General features: G+C 40.9%; 1 protein-coding gene across 10 annotated transcripts in view; it reads left to right on the top strand.

Annotated features, from left to right (window-relative positions):
* The window catches only part of NCKAP5 (NCK associated protein 5), a 916285-nt gene that overhangs the window by 798704 nt on the left and 97533 nt on the right, over nucleotides 1-20048 (top strand). For 7 of the 10 annotated variants that reach the window (XM_070507565.1, XM_044769039.2, XM_044769046.2 and 4 more), the window contains 4 exons: nucleotides 1145-1246; nucleotides 5906-6094; nucleotides 10542-14305; nucleotides 15024-15201. In XM_070507565.1, coding sequence (XP_070363666.1) covers nucleotides 1145-1246; nucleotides 5906-6094; nucleotides 10542-14305; nucleotides 15024-15201 — 4233 coding nt within the window. The remainder of the gene's footprint in view (nucleotides 1-1144; nucleotides 1247-5905; nucleotides 6095-10541; nucleotides 14306-15023; nucleotides 15202-20048) is intronic. The other 3 variants (XM_044769045.2, XM_044769048.2, XM_070507569.1) reach the window with 1 other exon arrangement.

Below are 20048 nucleotides of genomic sequence, written 5' to 3'. Positions count from 1 at the left end.
AGCGACCAATGAACTAGTACATTGGGCTCTCACACAAATTCAACCTGAGAGGAGTCAAATGGGGATCAGAGTGAATGTAGTTCATTTTAGTGAAGTCCCTGCCAACAACATGGTAGATCTGCTGGGACAAAGTGACCTGTGGGACAACCACTGCACTCTGAGATGATCCTAACATTAATTAGTGGCAGAGAATCTGAGACATTTCCCGGATCAGCATCAGTATGCAGCAAGGCCTTTCCAGGGAGGAAAGGGAATAGAAAAACTTTTCAGAGGTGAGGGAAGCATGCTTAGGCACATTATTTACTTACTCAATTCGATTTTTTAGTGTCTGAAGTCACAAAAGTTGTAACTAAGACAGACCAGGCTACAAGTACCATTTTTTAAATGTCATCAGCCTAGCAGAAACATTAGCTATCAATCATGAGTTTTATTGTATTTGCAATTAAACAGATCAAATTTAATGTCCACAGAAAAGCCTTAGTAATTAGTATAAAGATTAATATAGTGAAATGTCCCTGGTTTAGCAGGCCTCGCAAGCAAAGCTGAAATAAAGAATTGAGTATATAATCCAATAGCGTGTGAATATTAATGCACAAAATCCTCCAACTCCCCAGGTCCCTGATGCAATTATTTTCTATTCACATTAATTGTTCCTAACAGATGACATTAATGACTTTGAGTTAAAGTGTGTCCAAGAGAAGATTTCGTAAGACTAATGCTGCTTAGAAATAAGGTCACTTTTATAATTATTTACTCAGATTTTAACCACCGCTCGACATAATAAGGTTAACATGTTGATTATTTTTTAATGTGAATATCAAAAGTTAATTTCCATACTAGCCAATAAGTGTATTGAGGTAGTCACATTTTTCCTGCTACTTATTTTCCAACTATTACTTATTTTTTCCTACTACTGATTCCAACACAGACTGACAGATTGTGAAAGTGTGATTATTACCTATAAACAGTAATTTGCACATATCTGTGTGGAGCACTGATAAACGAGAATAAACTTTTCTGAGTTAGGATATGTATTATCTAATCTAGAAATGTCAACTCTTTTGAGATTTAGCTGTCCAAGGCAGGATCTTGAAACGAACAATTAAATCCTCACTATTCAATGTGTCTTCTTGTTTTTACCTAGAAACTTCACTCCCGCATCTTAGATCTTTCATCCGGAGATTTGCTTTCAGATGTGGAAAGACGCCGAAGTCTGACGCAGGCACAAACCGATGTTGAGATGCACGTGAGTTTTCCTGTTGCCTTCAGAGCACTTGTTTAGATTGTTATTTTCCCTCCATCAAATATGATGTCACAAGTGAACCATAAAGCACATCCTTGAAGCATTGTCAGGCAGATAAAAAGACTTTCCTTTCTTGTATTCTCTGAAATTCAATATCATCTCTCCCAGCTGATAGAGGAAGCAGAAAGTGTCACTCCCGGCAAAAATATCATAAATCTTGGCTTTGTCCCCAGCATACCTTTTTTGGGTATTGATTACATCTCAAAAGTCTCTGAGAAATGGTCAAGGAGCTTTTTATTAAAGTCCATGTCCCATATTATTCATCCTACCTTTATGATATATTATGTATGAACTTTTAAAAATTCATGGGCTGTACATTTTTTCTTTAGCTAGGGTTAGTTTTGTGCTTATTTAGCAAAACTTTAACCAGCATGCTTTTAACTCTCATTGACATAAAGAAAGTAACTTGAAAAACACAAGAGCTGAATAAATATATAATGAAAAATGTTAGGCTTAGAACAATGACAGGTGGACATTTGTGGATAACTGGCTCTTTATTTTACTGCATAATTTTATCAGTGTAAATCAGGTATTCTATATCAAAGATAAATATTCTCAAGCTAGATTGGAATGAAATTTCAGTGGAAGGCTGTCACTTTAAACATTCATGAAGACCTTAATGGCATCCAATCTATGATATGGCCTTAAGGTCAGGGATTTTTTTTAAGTGTACAGTTTTTATCCAAGAAACTCTTGCCTTCATTCTTGCTCTATATCTTTCTCCTTTTTTTAAACTAAAATTGTAGATTTTATATTGCATTTTCACAGTAGAGAAAGCATAGGAGTCATTCAAGGGGGTAATCTAAAATACACAATGAGAAATATACACTTTGAATAGTGCAGAGGGCATATTTTGCCAACTAAGTCAACATAATTAATGGTACAATCGAACTCAATATACATTTTTTTGGCAAAGACGAGCTTTAATAATAATCATCATCTACTACTAATTACAACTCTTCTGAGTAGGATGCTCAGTGGTCTGTTTATATCCACGAGTTCTGCTTGTTGTCAAGGGCCTTACTTGGTGCTCTAGCATAGTAGCTAGGGCCTGGGCCTGACGGTTGTATCAGCAGGGTGGCCTTAGGCAAGATACTAACACTTCCATGCCTCAGTTTCTCCATCTGAAAAATGAGCATAATGATTTTTTTTTCCTATTTCTGAGCATTTTAGTGAGGGTTAAATGAGATAATACATGAAATGTTCATAATACAGCACCTGCTAATAGTATTGGGGCAATAGCAAGATTTCTGCTATTTTAGCCTTCTTTTGCTCTTTTAAATATGTGGCATTGTGCCACAGCCACAGGAAATCATGCCAAATGTAGAGAATGATAACTGGGAAAGGTGTTTACTAGCATCTCTCTCCAGAAGCTCACATCCATAATCCCCAGAAACAAAATGTACCGACCTTTGGCTCTTGCTTAACCCAGTTCCTGAGAGCAAGGCCTCAGACAACAGTGGCATGTTGAGAAGTGTAATACAGGTCCCTTAGGGAGACTGTAAACTTATGATTTAGTTTAAGAGCCAAGACACATGTATATAAAAAAATTTTTAATAATAGTAGCAATACCTAAAAGTTGCTAAGTATTATGATATGCCAGGGGCTGTTCAATCTTCACAATGATTTGAAGTGGTTGGTGCTTTCATTCTATCCATTCCCAAAGAAAGAAACTGAGGTACGGAGGGGTCAAGTAATTTTCCCAAGGTCAAAGAGTTAGCAAGTGGAAGAGCCAGGACTTAAGCCTAATAATGGCCTTGGAGATCAAGCACTCAACCACAGAACAGTTATTCGTTGGAGTAAATAATCCTACATGATAATCGTGTACTGATGAAGGAAACTGCAGGAAAAATGGAGCTCGCTTTGCAGCCATGATGTTTGGGATTCTGAGTCCCTTATTAAATTCAAACAGTGATCGTCTAAGGTAGGGGAAGGGTGGGAGAATTTCCCAGTAGGGAGGACTGGCCCCTTCCTCTTCTTTGCAAGGAATTACTTTGAAATCACCCAACACACACACACACACACAGACACACACACACCTCTCCTCAGTGCGCTGGCCCATGGGTAGGATCAGACCATTCCCTTCATCCCGCTCTGCTTAGCCCAGGCCAGACTGTGAGATGACACAATATGCTACCAAGTAATCCACATAAGAGGTAGACCTCTCTCATAGCTTCCCCTAAGGGCTTTCAACTCAAAGCACAGGTTGTGGATCAGCAGCATCAAAGCACCTGGGAACTTGTTGAAAATACTACATTTCAGGTTCCACCTCAGAAATACTGCATCCGAATTTGCATTTAGTAAGCTCTCAGATGACTCATGTGCACATCAAAGTGTGAAGGACCTGGCTTAGAGGACGCTTCTCTGCTTAACCACCCCACCTCCATCTTCCTCCACAAGACATTGACAGGTCTTCTTCACCTCCCTGAACTATCCTCCATCACATCTGGGCATCTCAAGTTCAAGGTCAAAGCAGAAGCCACAATTCCTTTTTTCTCTAGCTCATCTTCTAGGTTCTAATTTCCTGTCAATGCAATCCAACATCTGTACAGGAGCTACAAACTTGGGAGACAACTGGGAAAAGATGCTTATTTGCTACAATAGGCTGGGAATTGAGTTGAGTTGTAAAAATAGACATAATTTTAATAGGTGTAGTGGGAAAGTATAGGTGGAAAACACAGAGGGAAATCACATATAAGCTTCAGTATCTTGAGAAAAGGTCCGACATAAACTGTAACTAAAAGCCATGGAAGGCGTGAAAAGGGCCACTGGAGAGGTTTAGATCTAGATGGCCTCGCAGGACGCAGACACAATCTCTCTCCAGATAGCAGATGTATCCGTCAGAGCAGAGGTAGTCCTAAATAAAAACCACCACCCGGCTTACTCAAACAACAAAATATGAGAGAATGGGATGGAGAAAACAGAAAGCCCACAAATAGAAGTGGAGTGTACTGTGATATTTCTGAAAGTTTGTTCAAGGCACGTTCCAAATGTGTGCAGCGGCTGAAGAGAAAATATCAGGTGCTCCTGTGCGATCGGACCATTGGTTATAGGCATTTGTTGAGAAACAAATATGAACTCCCCTTAACTAAGTTACACATGGCAATAAACTGGATCATAAATCAATAGATATTGCTGCAAGCTGCATTTTAAGACGAGTTTCTCCTTTCAATGATATTTCGAGCCAAATTTCAGGGGGGAAATAGAGTAGTAAAATTTCTTGGCATTTTTAGATCACTTAAAGAGATTGTTAAGCAGCAAAAATGAACTATCAATAGCAAGGCAGATGTCTGATATTGAAAATCTAACGTTACTAAGCATTATGGATATTGATTAGAGAGCAAATTAAACATGCCCTCTGTACTTAGGTCGGGGTTTCATATTTACCGCAAGTACTCCCAGAACGGCATTACCTTCCTTCCTCAAGCTGATGTTTAGTCACCATCAGCTGGAATTGCATTTGGAGAACAGTGATAAGTACTCAGGTATTAAAGGCACCCATAAAGTGTCAATAAATTGCATAAGTAAGAGGCTTTGCCGTTCTGCAAGTGACACAAAGACAGATTGTTCCTCATCAAAGAGTTTCTGAGACAAAGCTTTATATAGCTAGGAGACTGGAATGAGAGTGTAATGGAGAGATTCCATTCTCATGATCAGGAAGCTAAATTAATTTAGCCTGTCCAGTTCGTGGAGCTTCATCTGTTACATTAGGGGCCTATAATGTAGCTGTCAAGATGTGCTTGGATGTGTACAACTTTGTCACCTGTGCCTTCTGCAGACCCACTAGAATTCTAACTGCCTGAATCTATTTGATGTGAGACCCAGCTCTATTTGATGTGAGAGTCTTTACCGTTTGGACAACCAACTGGTATGAAAAGTCCTATAAACTTTAGAACAGCACCTCATGATTCTTGAGTTTAGTGTTCCACTGTACATGGCTTCCTGAGCCCTTGATTCCTGACTTAGAGTGATGCTGTAAGAGCCACAGGGGACTATTGGAGGGATCTGGTAGAACTGCCCCATCCTACAAATGAAGACATTAAGGTCCATGAAAATTAAATGCTTTCTTTGCTCAGTATCTCATATCTAGTGGCATTGTGTAGCCTGAGATCCAGGTCATTAGACTCCCAGTCTAATGCTCATAGTCTTGAACCCTATAAGCCAAGATGCTGCGCTGTCTTCTTCCTTTTGTAGCATTAGAGTCATGTTTTAATATTGATCTGATTCTTTACCAGTACGACTGGATAAAATGGGAAACTATCATTGTGATACTTCTTCCCAGTTATGATGGTAGCTCATAATAATTGAGCACCTACTTAGGTGAGATACTTCTCATCTCTAACCTCATTTGGTCCTTGCAGTAACCCTTTAAGTTAGGTATTGACATTATTCACTTTGAAAAAGGAAAATGTAGCTCTAAGAGAGTCAATAATTTCCCCTAGCATCTTAGTAAGAGCCAAGATGTGAACTGTCGTCTGTCTGATGCCAAAGTCTGTGCTTCTAACCACTCTACTATATTCCCTTCTGCCTCGCCATGATGTTGAGTTGGTATTTACTCTCCCCTAAGCAAAGCCCTAGCTCAGAGTTGTCCTGCTTTTTTAGGAATGCCAGCTGAATGCAAAATCAGGAACCCCTGCTCTGAAATGCCCTGGCTTGGGGGTAGTCATCCCTGGTCATCTCTGTCCTCGAAATAGCTGCAGCAGCAGCGAACTGTCACTTTCGAGCACCTGCAGCGAGTACTCCAGCGGCTCCTCCTACACGTGGCATGATGGGAAGAACCTCAGGAAAAGGGTAAGGCCTCCTTTCAAGGCATGTCAGCATCAGAGTGAACCGGAAAAGAATCCTCTTCTGGTAGGAAGGCGGAAGGTGGGAGGGAGGGCTGAGAAGGAAACCACCACTTGCTCAGTTCCTGTTCATTTACTCCTCATGAAACTACATAGGGAGATACTATTCTCCCCATATGGAAGAGGAAACTGGCTCAAAAAGGTTAAGTTACTCACCAGAAGTCATACAGCAGATGAGCAGTAGAATGATGATTTGACCCAAATGACTAGGACATCATGGGAGGGAGTTTGAGAAAGGAAAACATTTCCCTCCTGTTCTTTGGTGGAGCCCAGCTCATTCACAGATTTATACCAAGCTGGAGCCTGGAGCCCTGGCCTAATGGAACTGAACATGCTTCAGACCAACTCAGACATTTCCAATTAGTTTTATGGACATTCTCTATTCCTGTGATGCTTGGAGAGACTTGTTACTGTCCACTGCAAATGAGAGTGAGCAAGGCTACTTGCCAATCCGTTCCAGACTGAGCATCCCACAAGAAGTTGAACAGAATGTTTCTTTCTAGAGAATAGGGAGGCTGGTGCATTATCTCAGAACAAGTGGCGAAAAGTTTCAGAAGTATCATTCACTTTGTAGGAATTTACTGCTCACGAATACCATTTATTATATTGACCTCCTCTGCTCCATGCCATAGCCTCATAAAACACTAATTGACTATAAAGTGGAGGGCAGCAAAGTAGAGAAAGAAAAATACCATGGTAGATGACAGGGACCATAACTTCAGTGAAGGTCGGCATGTCCCTGCTTAGATGAAAGGAGTTCCTTTACCAGGTTTTTAAATAATTCCTACTGCTGGAATGACTCAGTCTGCAAAATGGGCTCACACAACTGAGGATTCCTTCATGCTCTGAACAAACACCTTTGCACACTGCTGTAGGCCAAGTATTTGGAATATCTGTTTTTGCAGTTTCCTAATGTTGAAGAAAAGCAAAGCGTACATGAGAATGGAAACCCCAAATCAGAATATTTGGAGGTCATGTTTCTACCCTTTGTATAAATTTAGTTAAAAGTTTCAGAAGTGTAGAAACCAGGAAAATTCCATAACTGCCAGAAAATATTGGTGAGGGAGTAGCTTTGTTACACTCTGAACAAGAACTCAGAAAAAGATTTTAAGCTTGAATTTAGAGCTTATTCCCTCGGACTCAAAATTATAATGCAAAGTGCAGAGCCTGGTGCATTCTCAAAATTATTCCTTCTGAGGAGATGTTCGGAATTCTGAATAATGACTGCTAGGAGCCTGGCTCTCAACAGACTGGGAAGATGGTCAGGGATGTTTCCCCTCTTGGTGAATATCACTGCCTCCCAGAGCCCCTTGCTCTGCTCTTTTCACTCTCAAAACTCCTCTCTCTCCCTCTCAGAGTCTTTTTCCTTTTCTTCTTCTTTTTGGCTGAAATTTTTCCAATTAGAACAATCCTTGACTTTCTAGGGAAACCTCTCTTCTGAAGGGGGGGAGATAAGATCTTTGAGTGCTTCATACCCACTCAGGTGGCCATCATCTGGAGATTTAATAGAGTCCTGTCTCAGAATGGTCGTGAAGCACACCTGTCACATCTCACAAAGAAAAGTCCTAATTCTCAGGGAGCCAGCAAACTAGACCCAGTCCCATAAAGACATTTTACGTTTATATTGTTGGATGAACTTCCGCAGTTCTTAGCATGTACCAAGTGCTCATTTAGTATTAACTTACACAGTAAACTCATAAAATATGAATACAATATAAATTATATAATAATAAATATACGGCCAATAGCTCTCTTGTAGTTCAAAAGCAGATTATTTTAAATATTGTTTTGTGTAGAAACAGAAAGGAAGCCTTCATGAAATGCATTAGCTTGTGCTACATGGAGGAATCTGGCTGTAAGAGATGAGTAATTACCACAAATGCCACACAGCTTTGTTAGCAGTTCACAAATATTAGCTCCTTTTGTGCTCACAATAGCCTGTTTAAGGAGGTTCTCCTATTGCTCCCCATTATACACAAGAGAAAACTGAGGTACTGAGAAATTAAGTAGCTAGCCCAAGATTTCATAGCCAGTAAGTAGCAGAACTGGGCAGTAGAGTTCCAGAACCTTCACTCTTAACTATTTTGCTACACTGGTCATGTTGAATCAGGCTAAAACTGAGAGGCTTGTTCAAGTTGTTGGGATGGCTTTGTTTCTATTAAGACCAAGAATGTCCTTTAAAAAAAAAATGTGTAAAACTGTTGTCCAGTTAAGAAAGAGGCTGTGGACATTCAACCCTGGCCCCTACCTTATCAGCAGCATCTTTCAGGCAACTGCCCTGCTCCCCAGGGCAACTCTCTTCCACCTTTCCCCAGCAAAGATTAAGCTGCTTGTGGAAATGCCAGCTCCTCCCCCACCATCTCTCCTACAGGGGATTCACACTTTTTTTTTCTTTCAAGTTTCAAGATTGTTCCAAACTTTTCTCAAGTTATTACATACCATAACCTCCTGTGGAAAACTGATTGAGGCATCTGGCTAATCTGACAGGGCGGAGAGCCTGGGTCCTGGAAGGTTTGCAGCTGCTGGCCCTGGGCTGAATCAACCGCAGTGTGGACAGACTCTGGCGAGGCAGAAAGGAAGTGGGTTGGCAGAGGCTGAGCACATCTCCTATGGGTTGAACAAATCTGCCTTTTTTAAGCTCTTGTGGTACCTTTGCCAGGCTTCTCTTCATTGTGAATGCAACTCTCAGGATCATGGAAATTCTTAGAAATCCAAGCTATGGCAGCCCACTCACTGGTCAATCTATAGTATCCAGACTCATTAATGGGATTTCTTCTGATTTCCGAAGGAGTTTTTAGTGGTACGGGGCGGGGGGGGGGAAGCATCACCACAGAGCACCTATCCACAGCAACTTCTGACACTGAGAAGTTTCTAAAGAAAATATATAATTTGACTTAAAAGCAAATAAACATATAACAAATAAAAAACAAATAACATGTTGATAGCAGGAGTAATTTTTATGAAAATGTCTTAGATGTAAGGAAGTGTTCACAGCTTACTAAAAAGTCTAGATTCCAACGCGAGTTTCTGACACTGTTTCAACCTCTGCATGTGAGCACATGGCTAGTGTTCAGAGTTATGGGGCAGGGGGAGCTGGTGCAGAGATGCCAACAGGAGCTGAATTCTTGGCCAAGACTGGTACAAAACACACATCTGAAACCACCAGATTCACTCATTAAAGTTGTTCACCGTTAGTCATGTAGCCTTTTAGGAAAAAACTCATGAGATCAGAGTTCAAATTCCACCAATTTCCCTGAGTGCTAGTTTGTGATTACATTCTGCAATTTCTGTCAAGTGGGGGGTATGGGGATAACCTATGATGTCTATCACGACATTGACTAATATAGAGAGGAGAAGAGAGGCTGAGCTTGACTCCAGTAGTATAGCATCACGATTGGGCATGCAAGGCCTAGAGCCAGACTGCCTGGGTTCAAATCCCCACATGGCCTCTTTGAAACTGCGTCATACAAAGAGCCCAGGAAACCAGAGTTCAAACTCTTGTTCAGCTCTCAGCTGTGTGATTTCCAACAGACTGACCTTGCTGAATCTCAGTTTCCTCACGAGTAAAATAAGATGGATAATGTCCCCCTCATTGTGTTGTTCTAAAAATTAAATCAAAGCACTATGTAAGTGGCTCATTTTATTTTATGTTTTTTTTTTGTGAGGATGATTCACCCTAAGCTAATATCCATTGCCAATCCTCCTCCTTTTTTCACTTGAGGAAGATTAGCCCTGAGCTAACATCTGTGCCAATCTTCCTCTATTTTTTGTATGTCGGTTGCCTCCACAGCATGGCTAATGATTGGAGTACATCTGCGCCCAGGATCCAAACCCGCAAACCCAGGCCACTGAAGCAGAGCACACAGAACTCTAACCACTCGGCAACAGGGCCAGCCCCCCATTTCCTCCATTTGTAAACTAAAGCAAACCTATCCATCTTTCAAGGGTTAAGTAGTTAAAAAACAAATCTTTCCTTATATGCCTTTTGTAGTTTTTCCAAACCAACATATAGTCTCCCTCCTGCATTTCTGGAATACCTACTATATTTGTATTTCTCATTCTCTCTCTTGACTTAGGGTTATTTGTGTCCAAGTCCTCTCCCCTGCAGAGCCGCATGCTCCTTGAAGACAGAGCCCTTATCTTCCGCTTCTTTGTATCATATGCTACTTAGCTCAAGACCTGGGAACGTAGAGATTTGCTGCATAGTTAATAAATTAATGCACATTAATTAATGTATGCATTTATGTGAATATTTAGCAACCACTAGAACAAATTAAGTTCAATGATGGACTTTTCCATCCTTTTTTAAAATAATTTTGATAAGTTTATAAAAGCTTTATAAATTTGTGGTCCACATGCTTCAATCGTTTCTGATATCTATTTTTCTTTCCTAGCAATCATCACGAAACTGGGATAAAAGGTTAAGTATTGACTCTTCGCTCCCAAGTGGCTTTGCCAGTCCTACAGATGAACTACCTCCAACTCGTATCAAGGAAAGCCACATTTTGGAAGGACTAAAAAAGCTGCAGAAGCGGAAAGTGTTACTTGAACCCCCGTCAGTGATAACCAAATGGGGTTATAAAGATTGCATGAACTCAAATGAAGGAATATATTCTCCAGGAATTAAGAGTAGCAGCCTCAAGGAGTATTCCCCCTGCAAACCGACTGACATGGGGAGCCCCTGCAAGGAGCCCCACAAGGCATTTGTTTATGATACAGATTCCCACGACGATGCCGATGAAGACTCTTCTTTAGCATTGCTGCAAGCTGCTCCAAACCAGGACTACAGGCTGCATGGTTGTAAATTAACCCACAGTGTTTCTGACAGTCTATTTGGCTGGCAGATAAATGGGAAACACTTTTCAGAAGGCACGTCCTCAGTTTATCCCAGGGAAAGGCCTGAAAAGTTGACCAGTTGTGCCAGCAACTGCCCCTTGGAGAGGAAGCTGTGCCCAAGTGTGCAGGCACCTCAGGTACAGAGAGAGAGGGATCCGCACAGTCAGGGCGCCATGGCTCTCAGTCTCCAGCTCTCAGACACCGATGACAATGAAACCCTCGATGAGCTGCACATAGAGAGCAGTGATGAGACAGGCCCTTCAGACTTGTCATTGACTGCCGACACAGACAAGTCCATGGAGAACCTGGACATCATCATGGGATTTGGAAAATCTCAACTTGGGTGTCCTAATGAGGAGGAAAAACAAGTGCCCGTCCACTTAGAGAGTAGGCCAAAGACGTTTAGTTTCATTAAGCAGCAAAGAGTTGTGAAAAGGACTTCTTCAGAAGAATGTATTACTGTAATATTTGATGCAGAAGATGGCGAGCCCATTGAATTCAGCTCTCACCAGACTGGCGTTGTCACCGTTACCAGAAATGAAATCTCCATCAATCAAGCCCCTGCTGGACCCAAGGCAGAACACACTGAACTTTTACCTCAGGGAATTGCTCATCTGCAGCCAGGAGCTGCTGTAAGAGACTACACTTTCTTAAAGAGACCTGAAGAGGAAACTGAGAAAAACATTCCAAAAGATGATGTAGGTAATGTTGCTGCAGCACCCACTGAATCTTTGAGCCCCAGGACAGTAACGCAAAATACTCAGCGACAAAGACTGGCCAAACCAACACACAATATGTCATGCCAGAGTAACTCTAGGTCTTCAATGTCCGTGGGTATCTATCAGAAACAAAGTCTGACAAAAATACCTGCCAGGGGCAAGTCTTCACCTCAGAAGTCAAAACTAATAGAGCCTGAAGCCTCCACAAGAGTCCTCTCATCTGGCCCAGTGACTCTTGAAAAATTACCAGCCTTAGCTCCTGGGAAACTCTCACGGTTCAAGAAGACTGAGGGCCCAGTGCCTCTCTTTGATTTACGGCCAGATTCACACATTCCAAAACACCCCGCCCAACTTCCTCCCGGCTCCAAAATGTCTGGCAGAAGGGATTGGGTCCAGTGCTCCAAGAGTCAGATTCCAGCATCACAGTTGCTGTCAAGGCCCCTCGTTGAGCCTAGTAATGGAGAACCCCCAACAAGGGATAAACACTGTGACCCTGGACCAGAGGCAAGAATGAAATCACCTTCCCCCCCATCCCCTCCAGGCAGGTCGGTCTCCCTACTCATCAGGCCCAGTTATGACTATGTGACACCACCTCCATCTGCCAAGGCCGAAACAAGGGTCCCCAATGAACCAGCAAGGATGGTCTTCAAATCTTCTCCTCTGAAAGGATCCTCTGTTCCTGTTATTTCTTCTAATCAGACCATAACAGAAGTGCAGGGGAAGAAACCTTCTGTGGCCTTCAAAAAGCCCATCTTCACTCACCCTCTGCCCTCCACAGAAACAGTGGTTCAAACCAGATGCTCTGCTCATACCCCCTCTAGCTCATTTTCCATAATGGCCCCAGGGCCCCCTAAGGTCTCTCCAAAGAGAACTATCCCCAAAACGCCACCTCACCAAACACTTGGGACCACACAAACAGACACAGGGTTACGAACTCCCAAGAACTGTCCTTCAACCCATGAGCCACTGGAAATATCGTCCTCCAAAAGTGTATCTCCAGGAAGAAAAGGACAAGTGAATGACAGTGTCTCTACATCACCCAAGCCTTCCTTCTTAGGGGTAAATGAATCACCATCATCTCAGGTTAACAGTCCCTCATCATCACCATCCTCTAAAAGCCATAACCCCCCACATGGTTGTCAAAACACTCATGAGAAAGGACTGAAAACTCGCCTCCCAGTTGGGCTCAAAGTTCTCATGAAGTCTCCCCAATTGCTCAGGAAAAGTTCCACAGTGCCAGGGAAACATGAAAAAGACAGTCTAAATGAAGCCTCTAAAAGTTCTGTGGCTGCAAGCAAGTGTAAGCCGGAGGACTCCGGGAATCCAGCAAGCCTTGAGACCACAGTAGGTGAAAGAAATGTGAGTCCACTAGGGTTACAAACACAAGACAGTTTGGCTGAAGTGCTTCCCCTGGAAACAGCAACACCAGATTCATTGGAAAATAGCATCCCTGGGGCTGATGGAAAAGATGGAGTGGAAAACAGGTCTTTGAAAAGATCCCTTTCCTCCAACAAGCCACACCTAAAACCAGCTCTGGGCATGAATGGAGCCAAAGCGCGCAGCCAGAGTTTCAGCACTCACTCAGGAGACAAGCCCTCCACCCCGTCCGTGGAAGGGCCAGGCAAAGTTCGAACTCAGATTATTACCAACACTGCTGAGAGAGGCAATTCCCTCACCCGGCAGAGCTCCTCCACAGAAGGCTCTCCCAACAAGACCCCGTCCGCTCTCATGTCTGACAGTCTCCCCAGTGCAGGGAGGCCCTTGGGGCAGCCCTCCTCCAGGCAAGGCTCCTTGGGGAGCACAGGCACCTCTAGCAGCCGGCACGGGAGCCCAGGCAAGTTGCCTGTGAGGGTCCCTCCAAAATCTGAAGCGCTCCTCACCCCACCTGGAATGGAAGACCAGCAGGCCTATGCCCAGGGAGGATACCCTAGCGCGGCTGCACCTGAGGAGCCAGGAAGTGACCACTGCAGGTGCCCGTCCACCCCCACAGACTGCCCAAGAGCCCTGCAGAGCCCAGGGAGGACACAGCATCCAAGCAATTTTGAAACCAGCAGGACCTCCAAGATAGAAACTTCTGGAAGGTATCCAGACACTTGTACAACCAGGCCTGGTGCTGTGAGCCCAGAAGCCCCCCTCTCACCCACCATCGAAGAAAAGGTCATGTTGTGCATTCAGGAAAACGTGGAAAGGGGCCAAGTGCACACAAAGTCGACCTCTGTGGAAGCGAAGCCGAAACCCGGGCCTTCTTTTGCCAGCTGGTTTGGTTTTCGGAGGAGCAGACTTCCAGCTCTCAGTAGCAGGAAAATGGATGTCTCCAAAACCAAAGTGGAGAAGAAAGATGCGAAAGGTTTGGGGTTTGGAAACAAACAGCTAAAATCAGAGAGAAAAAAAGAAAAAAAGAAGCCTGAACCACAATGTGAGATAGAAAATGAGCTTAACAGAGACACGGAGTTGGCAGATGGTCCAGACACTGGTTTACAAAGCAAAAATAATCTGAAAACACCACAGGACATTTACGACCAAATGAAGTTTGAACCGAGAAATAGACCCAGCCCTGTAACGTGTTCAACAAAAGATACGTTTCTGACGGAACTTTTGAACAGGTAATGTCTTGGCAGGGAGGGTGGCAATGTTGAGGAGTCCCCCCCCCGCCGCAAAGAGAGTTGTTTGCTTCCTGCGCATTAAATGCCAGTCAGGCATGTTTTTCATACAAGCAGAAATGCATAGTAGCAGTCTTTTATACATTAGCCAGAATTTAAACAATGAAATAAAATTTAGCAATAAAATGATAATTTAGTCCATGTTATGTTGTTAACCAAACCAATGGTCTTTGAAATTAAAGAATGGTAAGTATTATCAAGGTTGATAGAAATTCAACCTACACTAGGAATCATGAATGTACCCACATGGCATGAAATGGAAGAAAATTACACTTACATTTTAAAGTACGCCGATCTCATTGATTGTACCAAGTAAACGTATACTTAGAAACTTTCCAGAGGTAATTACATTTCCTGCTGATCTTAAGCTAGAAATATGTTTTGCAATCATTCTTCAGTGGTTTTTGTTTTGCTCCCCCACCCCAATCTCACAAGCAGTCGTAAAAATAAAAATAAATTATTCTATTATCAAATCTAAATTGATACAGTACTGGAATATCAGATGAAGCGTTGGGCAAGGCTAGTGAGAAACACTTATCACTCAAAGGTTTAAAGACAAAGAAATACATGGAGGTTACTTTAAACATTAAAGGGTTGGGAAAAGTAGAATGATTGAAGCCCAGCAATGTAATTTATCAGAGGAATCACTTTCTACCTGCAGAGTTGATAAGAAAGCAGCTCAACAGACAGAAAGTAGATCAAATAATGTTTCCTGCAGGAGTGTGTTAAAGGGCAGCTCCCAGGGCTCCTGTCTCACCAGCGGCTCTATCAGCACTCAAGGAAGCCACAAGAAAAACATCAAAACCAAAGCTGATATGGAAATACCAAAAGGCTCCCTGGTAAGTGCTCCACCATCCTGATTATAAAGTGTTAGGATTCTGTGACAAGCTGGTTGGGCTCTTTCTACCCTTTGCTGATGAAAATATATGGGCAAGAGATTATGGGGGGAAAGAGAAAATTAAAGAGAAAAAAAGAGAGAAATCCTGGTGACAACTGTGGCAGAGAGATGGCAGCTAGACTGCGAGTGGGCACAGCTCCCTCCAGTAATGCTGCTTTTTTAGCTCTCTTTTCAGAATGATGCTGTAATCACGGCACAGGCAAATGATGCTGCTGGTGTCATCTTCAAATTATACCCTTGTGCTGGGAATTCATTTTGATGATTATTTCCATGATTTCCAGCAATACAAAAAGTAATGAAAATGATTATATAAAATAAAAGTGCTAAATAATTTAAGAGAATATTGGCTATTTTGATGATTTGATTTAAGCATTTTTAGAAAAACTTTTAAAAAAAATTGTATGTACCAATTCATCCTACCTAGACATCCTACCTAGACAGAAGGTGTTGAGACTAAGAAACCCTTTTTGGAATTTGACTCCCTATCATTTAGTCTTTTAATTATGGGGTCCAGAACTCAGGGCTAATTTGCTTTAAAAAAATTAATAAAAGGGCATTTTTATATTTCTCCAGGGTATGCTAGTTTCAAATAATATTTTTTGCTTTAAAACTGCCTTAAATTGCGCTTACTCTCCTTTATTCTTTCTGTTATTGCATAATTGATTTGGTGATGTTCAATGTTCCTTTCTGTAAGTTTTAAAAATCTTAAACCAAAAATATTCTCTATACAGAATTACTGTATCCATATTCTTTGGTACTCTAATAAAAGAGATTGTAAAATATAGTACATGCTACCATTTCCTTAGGGAAAACCTGAAATATGAAGTAATTATACATTTTTTTTTGGAGTCGTCGTTCAAGAGTAGAGAAGATTTTAGAAGTAATCGTGACTGTCATATTAGTTATTAATTATTAGTTTAATTACTTATTGATGTATAGGGTTCCTTAAAGTTGCACAAATCTACTTTAATTTGAGAGAAATGCACATTTAAAACATTTTTTTTTAATAGCTCTTGACTCTGAAGAACTATAAGGCCTTTTTTTCAAACTCTCTGCAATCACATGCAGACTGTGTTCTTTGCAAAAGTTTTTTCTTTTCCCCCACTTTTGCTCTTGGCTTCCAGGGTATCATCCTTTCTTTGAAAAGGTAGATGCCCCCTGCATTATAAAACCACAAATTCTAAGCATATCTAAGGCTGCCCTTGTAATGTCACTGAAAGGAAAGAGAGAGAATGAATGTGTGGAAATGTGCAATATGCCGGAAATTCAATCCAACTGATCTAAAACTTTGATAGCCTGGCAAAGCCCCTTATCAGAGGCACTCAATTTAACTATGCTCCATTTAATATGGTTCTGACAGCTTAGGGTATATCTCCACTGTACAGAAGTACCAAAAAAACAAAAAGACCCTCTGTTTGGCTTTTACAATTTCATTTTTTGCTTTCTTATTACTTCCTAATGCTAAAGTAATTGACCATGCTTTTCCTCTCTCGTCTGCAGTCTTTCACAGGGTAGTATAGTGTGTCCTTTGGTCCTTCCAGAATATCTGCAAGAAACACTCTGATTATTTTCTGTGAAGTGCAAAGATTCCCTCACCACCCGATATATACATAATCAATAGGGATATGCTAATTTTTCTAGTTAGCTGCAAGAGGAAATTAGTCATGCTGGGAAGCTTTTCCATATGGAGGAATATTATTAACCTGAATAGTTGACCAGTTAGTCATCTTTTAAATGGAAAATGCAGTGTTTTTTGTTTCATCTCCATAATCATCAGTGGAGATTGGGCTAAAATTACTAATTTCAGAAAGGACATGGCCATAGTCTCCTTTGGGATTAGTATAAGCATAGCAGTGAAAACCTATTTGTTGTATGTTATCTGCCCTTATAGGGAGGAGATTAGATGCAAAATAAGATGTATTCTAATACCATAACACATTGAGGTGAATACCCATGAACTTTTTAAAATTCAGGGTTTAGAGGAATTTTCCCTACTAAGGCTCAAGATAAATTTGCTGTCAGCTTATTTTAAAGTGGGTTGCAATAAACTCTTCTTATAGTAGTCATTTTGGTTGAAAACGATAGCTATATATAATGCATCACAAATCACACTTTATTTCTGAATGAAACCACTGTTCAAAAACCTCATAACATAATATACCACCATCCCCTTTTCTTTGCAAACTCAGACTATATTTAGTTATGAGAGGTCTAAGGTGTTTTAATTATTTTAATCTGTGTTGGAAATGGTAGAAAGATTATTTCCATGCATCTAACAAATCCATGTATGTAGCAGCGCTCCACTTGGTTCACTAGTAACTGCATATCAATTTTCAGCATTGCTAGATACATTCCAAAATAGGTGTAAACGTCCCATTAATGCTTTGCTGAATTAAATCTTTTACTCCTTTCAGAGCCTTAATTAGAGGCTTATGTCCTCGTTTATATCATCATTTACAAACCACTTAGCTCTAATTTTTGTGTAATTTAGACAAGGGCCATGTTACTTTGTACTTTTATTTAAATTATATAAAATAATTATAAGAGAGGAAAAAGACATCCCCAGGAAAGATTGCATCGGTATTAAGTAAATAAGTCAGAAAGAAGTGCAGTCCACTTGCTACACATTGGAGGTCTTCCTTCCTGTGGATTTAGATAATTCTCTGAAATGAGAAGTCTCAAAGGAAGGCAGCTCTAGGCTTCTATTTAACTACCACTGGACAAAATAAAAATCGTTAACACAATTAATGAGATCGTATACCTTCATTATGCACTAGAAAGAGATGGCCATTTTAATATGGGTATTTTAATTTAAATTATGAGTATTCTCTTCACCTAGTGTCACATAGTCTGAAAAAAATCACATATGCTAATAAAAAAGCATCAAATACTATCCCATTAAAATCATACTGTGGTGATGAAATAGCATAAAATAGTACAATAATTACCCAAATTGTTATCATCTTATTAAGTTCTGCAAAATGTTATAATTTCAAGATCCTTAATGGAACAATTCTGTTCTAAATGCTGTTTTGAGGCTAATAAGAAGCATGCATATTGTGCCCTCCTCCTGCAAAGTTTTCTAAATGACTCACTTTTCTAAAGGCAATGCCTTCCAGTTTTCTCTCCAAAGATCACTTCCTGTCTCACTCAAGTTCATTATGATCTTTTCCTTTTCAATGAAATTTAACATCAAAATGTTGTTTTCTTGGGAAGCCATTCATGGTAGGATGATTCAGAGAAGAAAGATGCATAATTCCAAATGAAAAGTGTCCACGAATATTAGATTTAATTCTGAAATTATGTATATATATTGGTCAGTGGTGAATTGTTTTCTCCCTTTTTCCTCCTGCATCCTTTGTAAGCTAATTCCTTCCTACCTTTTCTAATGATAGAGGTTAATAGAATATAGTGGGTAGAGTGACATTTAATGGTTATCTGTTAGCATCTGGTATTTGGTACGGTTCTTGACTACATCTCCAGAGCTCAAAAGATGGAGAAGCGTTGGAGGCGCACCATTAGAAGACCCCCAAAGTACTGATAACAAACAAACCCAAAATAGCCCATAGTTATTGCCTGTGAGTCGCCTGCTACTTCTTGTCAATGGGACATTACTGACATTGATTTGTATCTGTTCCTGGTAGAGCAATGGCTGAGAAAATTCTCAATACCTAACCACCATTCTTTCCTGAGCTAGGCTTCTTGGTTTTGCGATCACTCCCATCTCTGAAGTGCTTCACCACATGAAGATTGTCTCACTTGTGTCTATCTTTGGCAAATTCTTAAACCTGAACTGTCAGCTCCTTACCCCCAGGAAGATTCCCACAACCTCTCACCAACACCCAACCACTGTATGATCAAGAATGAAAATTAATTTTAATGTCAGCCTATGAAAAATATAATTAGCAAGGGGAATCTGCTGCCAAAATAAATTATGCCCCTCATTTCCATAGGCAAATGGATTTTTTTAATTACTCACCACTTTGCATTGAAATCTATTTGTATGGATAAGTAGAGCTGACAGGTATGCCATTTCCAGACACTCCCTCATTTTCCATTCCTTTGCTGATTCTTCATCCAGCCCCTTCAAATTCAAAATTTCCCTTCATGGGTCATCACTTTCTCATGGGTCATTAGCCCAGGAGAGCTGAAAGAACTAGGGGCCTTGTCTAGAAGCCCAGTTCCTCAGATAAATCCCCAGAGGTCACATTTAGCATTTGCTGTTCAGGATGTAAAGCCCTAGAAACATTCTGACAAGGAGCTGACAGGTGGGACTATCCGACGGCTTTTTTCTTTCTCAAATATGATACTTGGAGAAAGGTGGTGATGAAGTTCCACAGAGGGTTAGAGAACAAGTAGGAAAGTGAAGCAGGGTAGTTACACACACAGAAAATTTATGCTACTCTTAAATAAAAATATGGTTTATATAAACTTGGAATACTGCCTCCATGTCTAACTGCCAGACACTAAGAAAGATGGTAGTTCTTGAGAAGGTCTGGAAAGGATGACTAACAATATGGTGCCCTCTGAAAAACTGAATTACAGCAATGAACAGGGGTCAGGAGAACCCACTCTAAAACTGAAATCCTTTGTGGCCTTGAACAGATCACTAACCCTCTCTGAGTCTCTTTTCTTTTTTCTCTAGGATGAGAATCTTGTTCTAAGTATTGGATTCTTTAGTTTAGAATTTCCTAGGCTGATGGAGATGATGATTCACCCACATTCCATCAGGCTAGCAAGGCACCTCAAGTTTAAAATCGGTGGATTTTGAAAAATCCCAAGGAAATA

This window comes from Equus asinus, chromosome 4 (assembly GCF_041296235.1).
Source record: "Equus asinus isolate D_3611 breed Donkey chromosome 4, EquAss-T2T_v2, whole genome shotgun sequence".
Lineage (NCBI taxonomy): Eukaryota > Metazoa > Chordata > Mammalia > Perissodactyla > Equidae > Equus > Equus asinus.
Note: the sequence above shows the minus strand (reverse complement) of the source record. Positions and strands in the feature narration are given on the sequence as shown.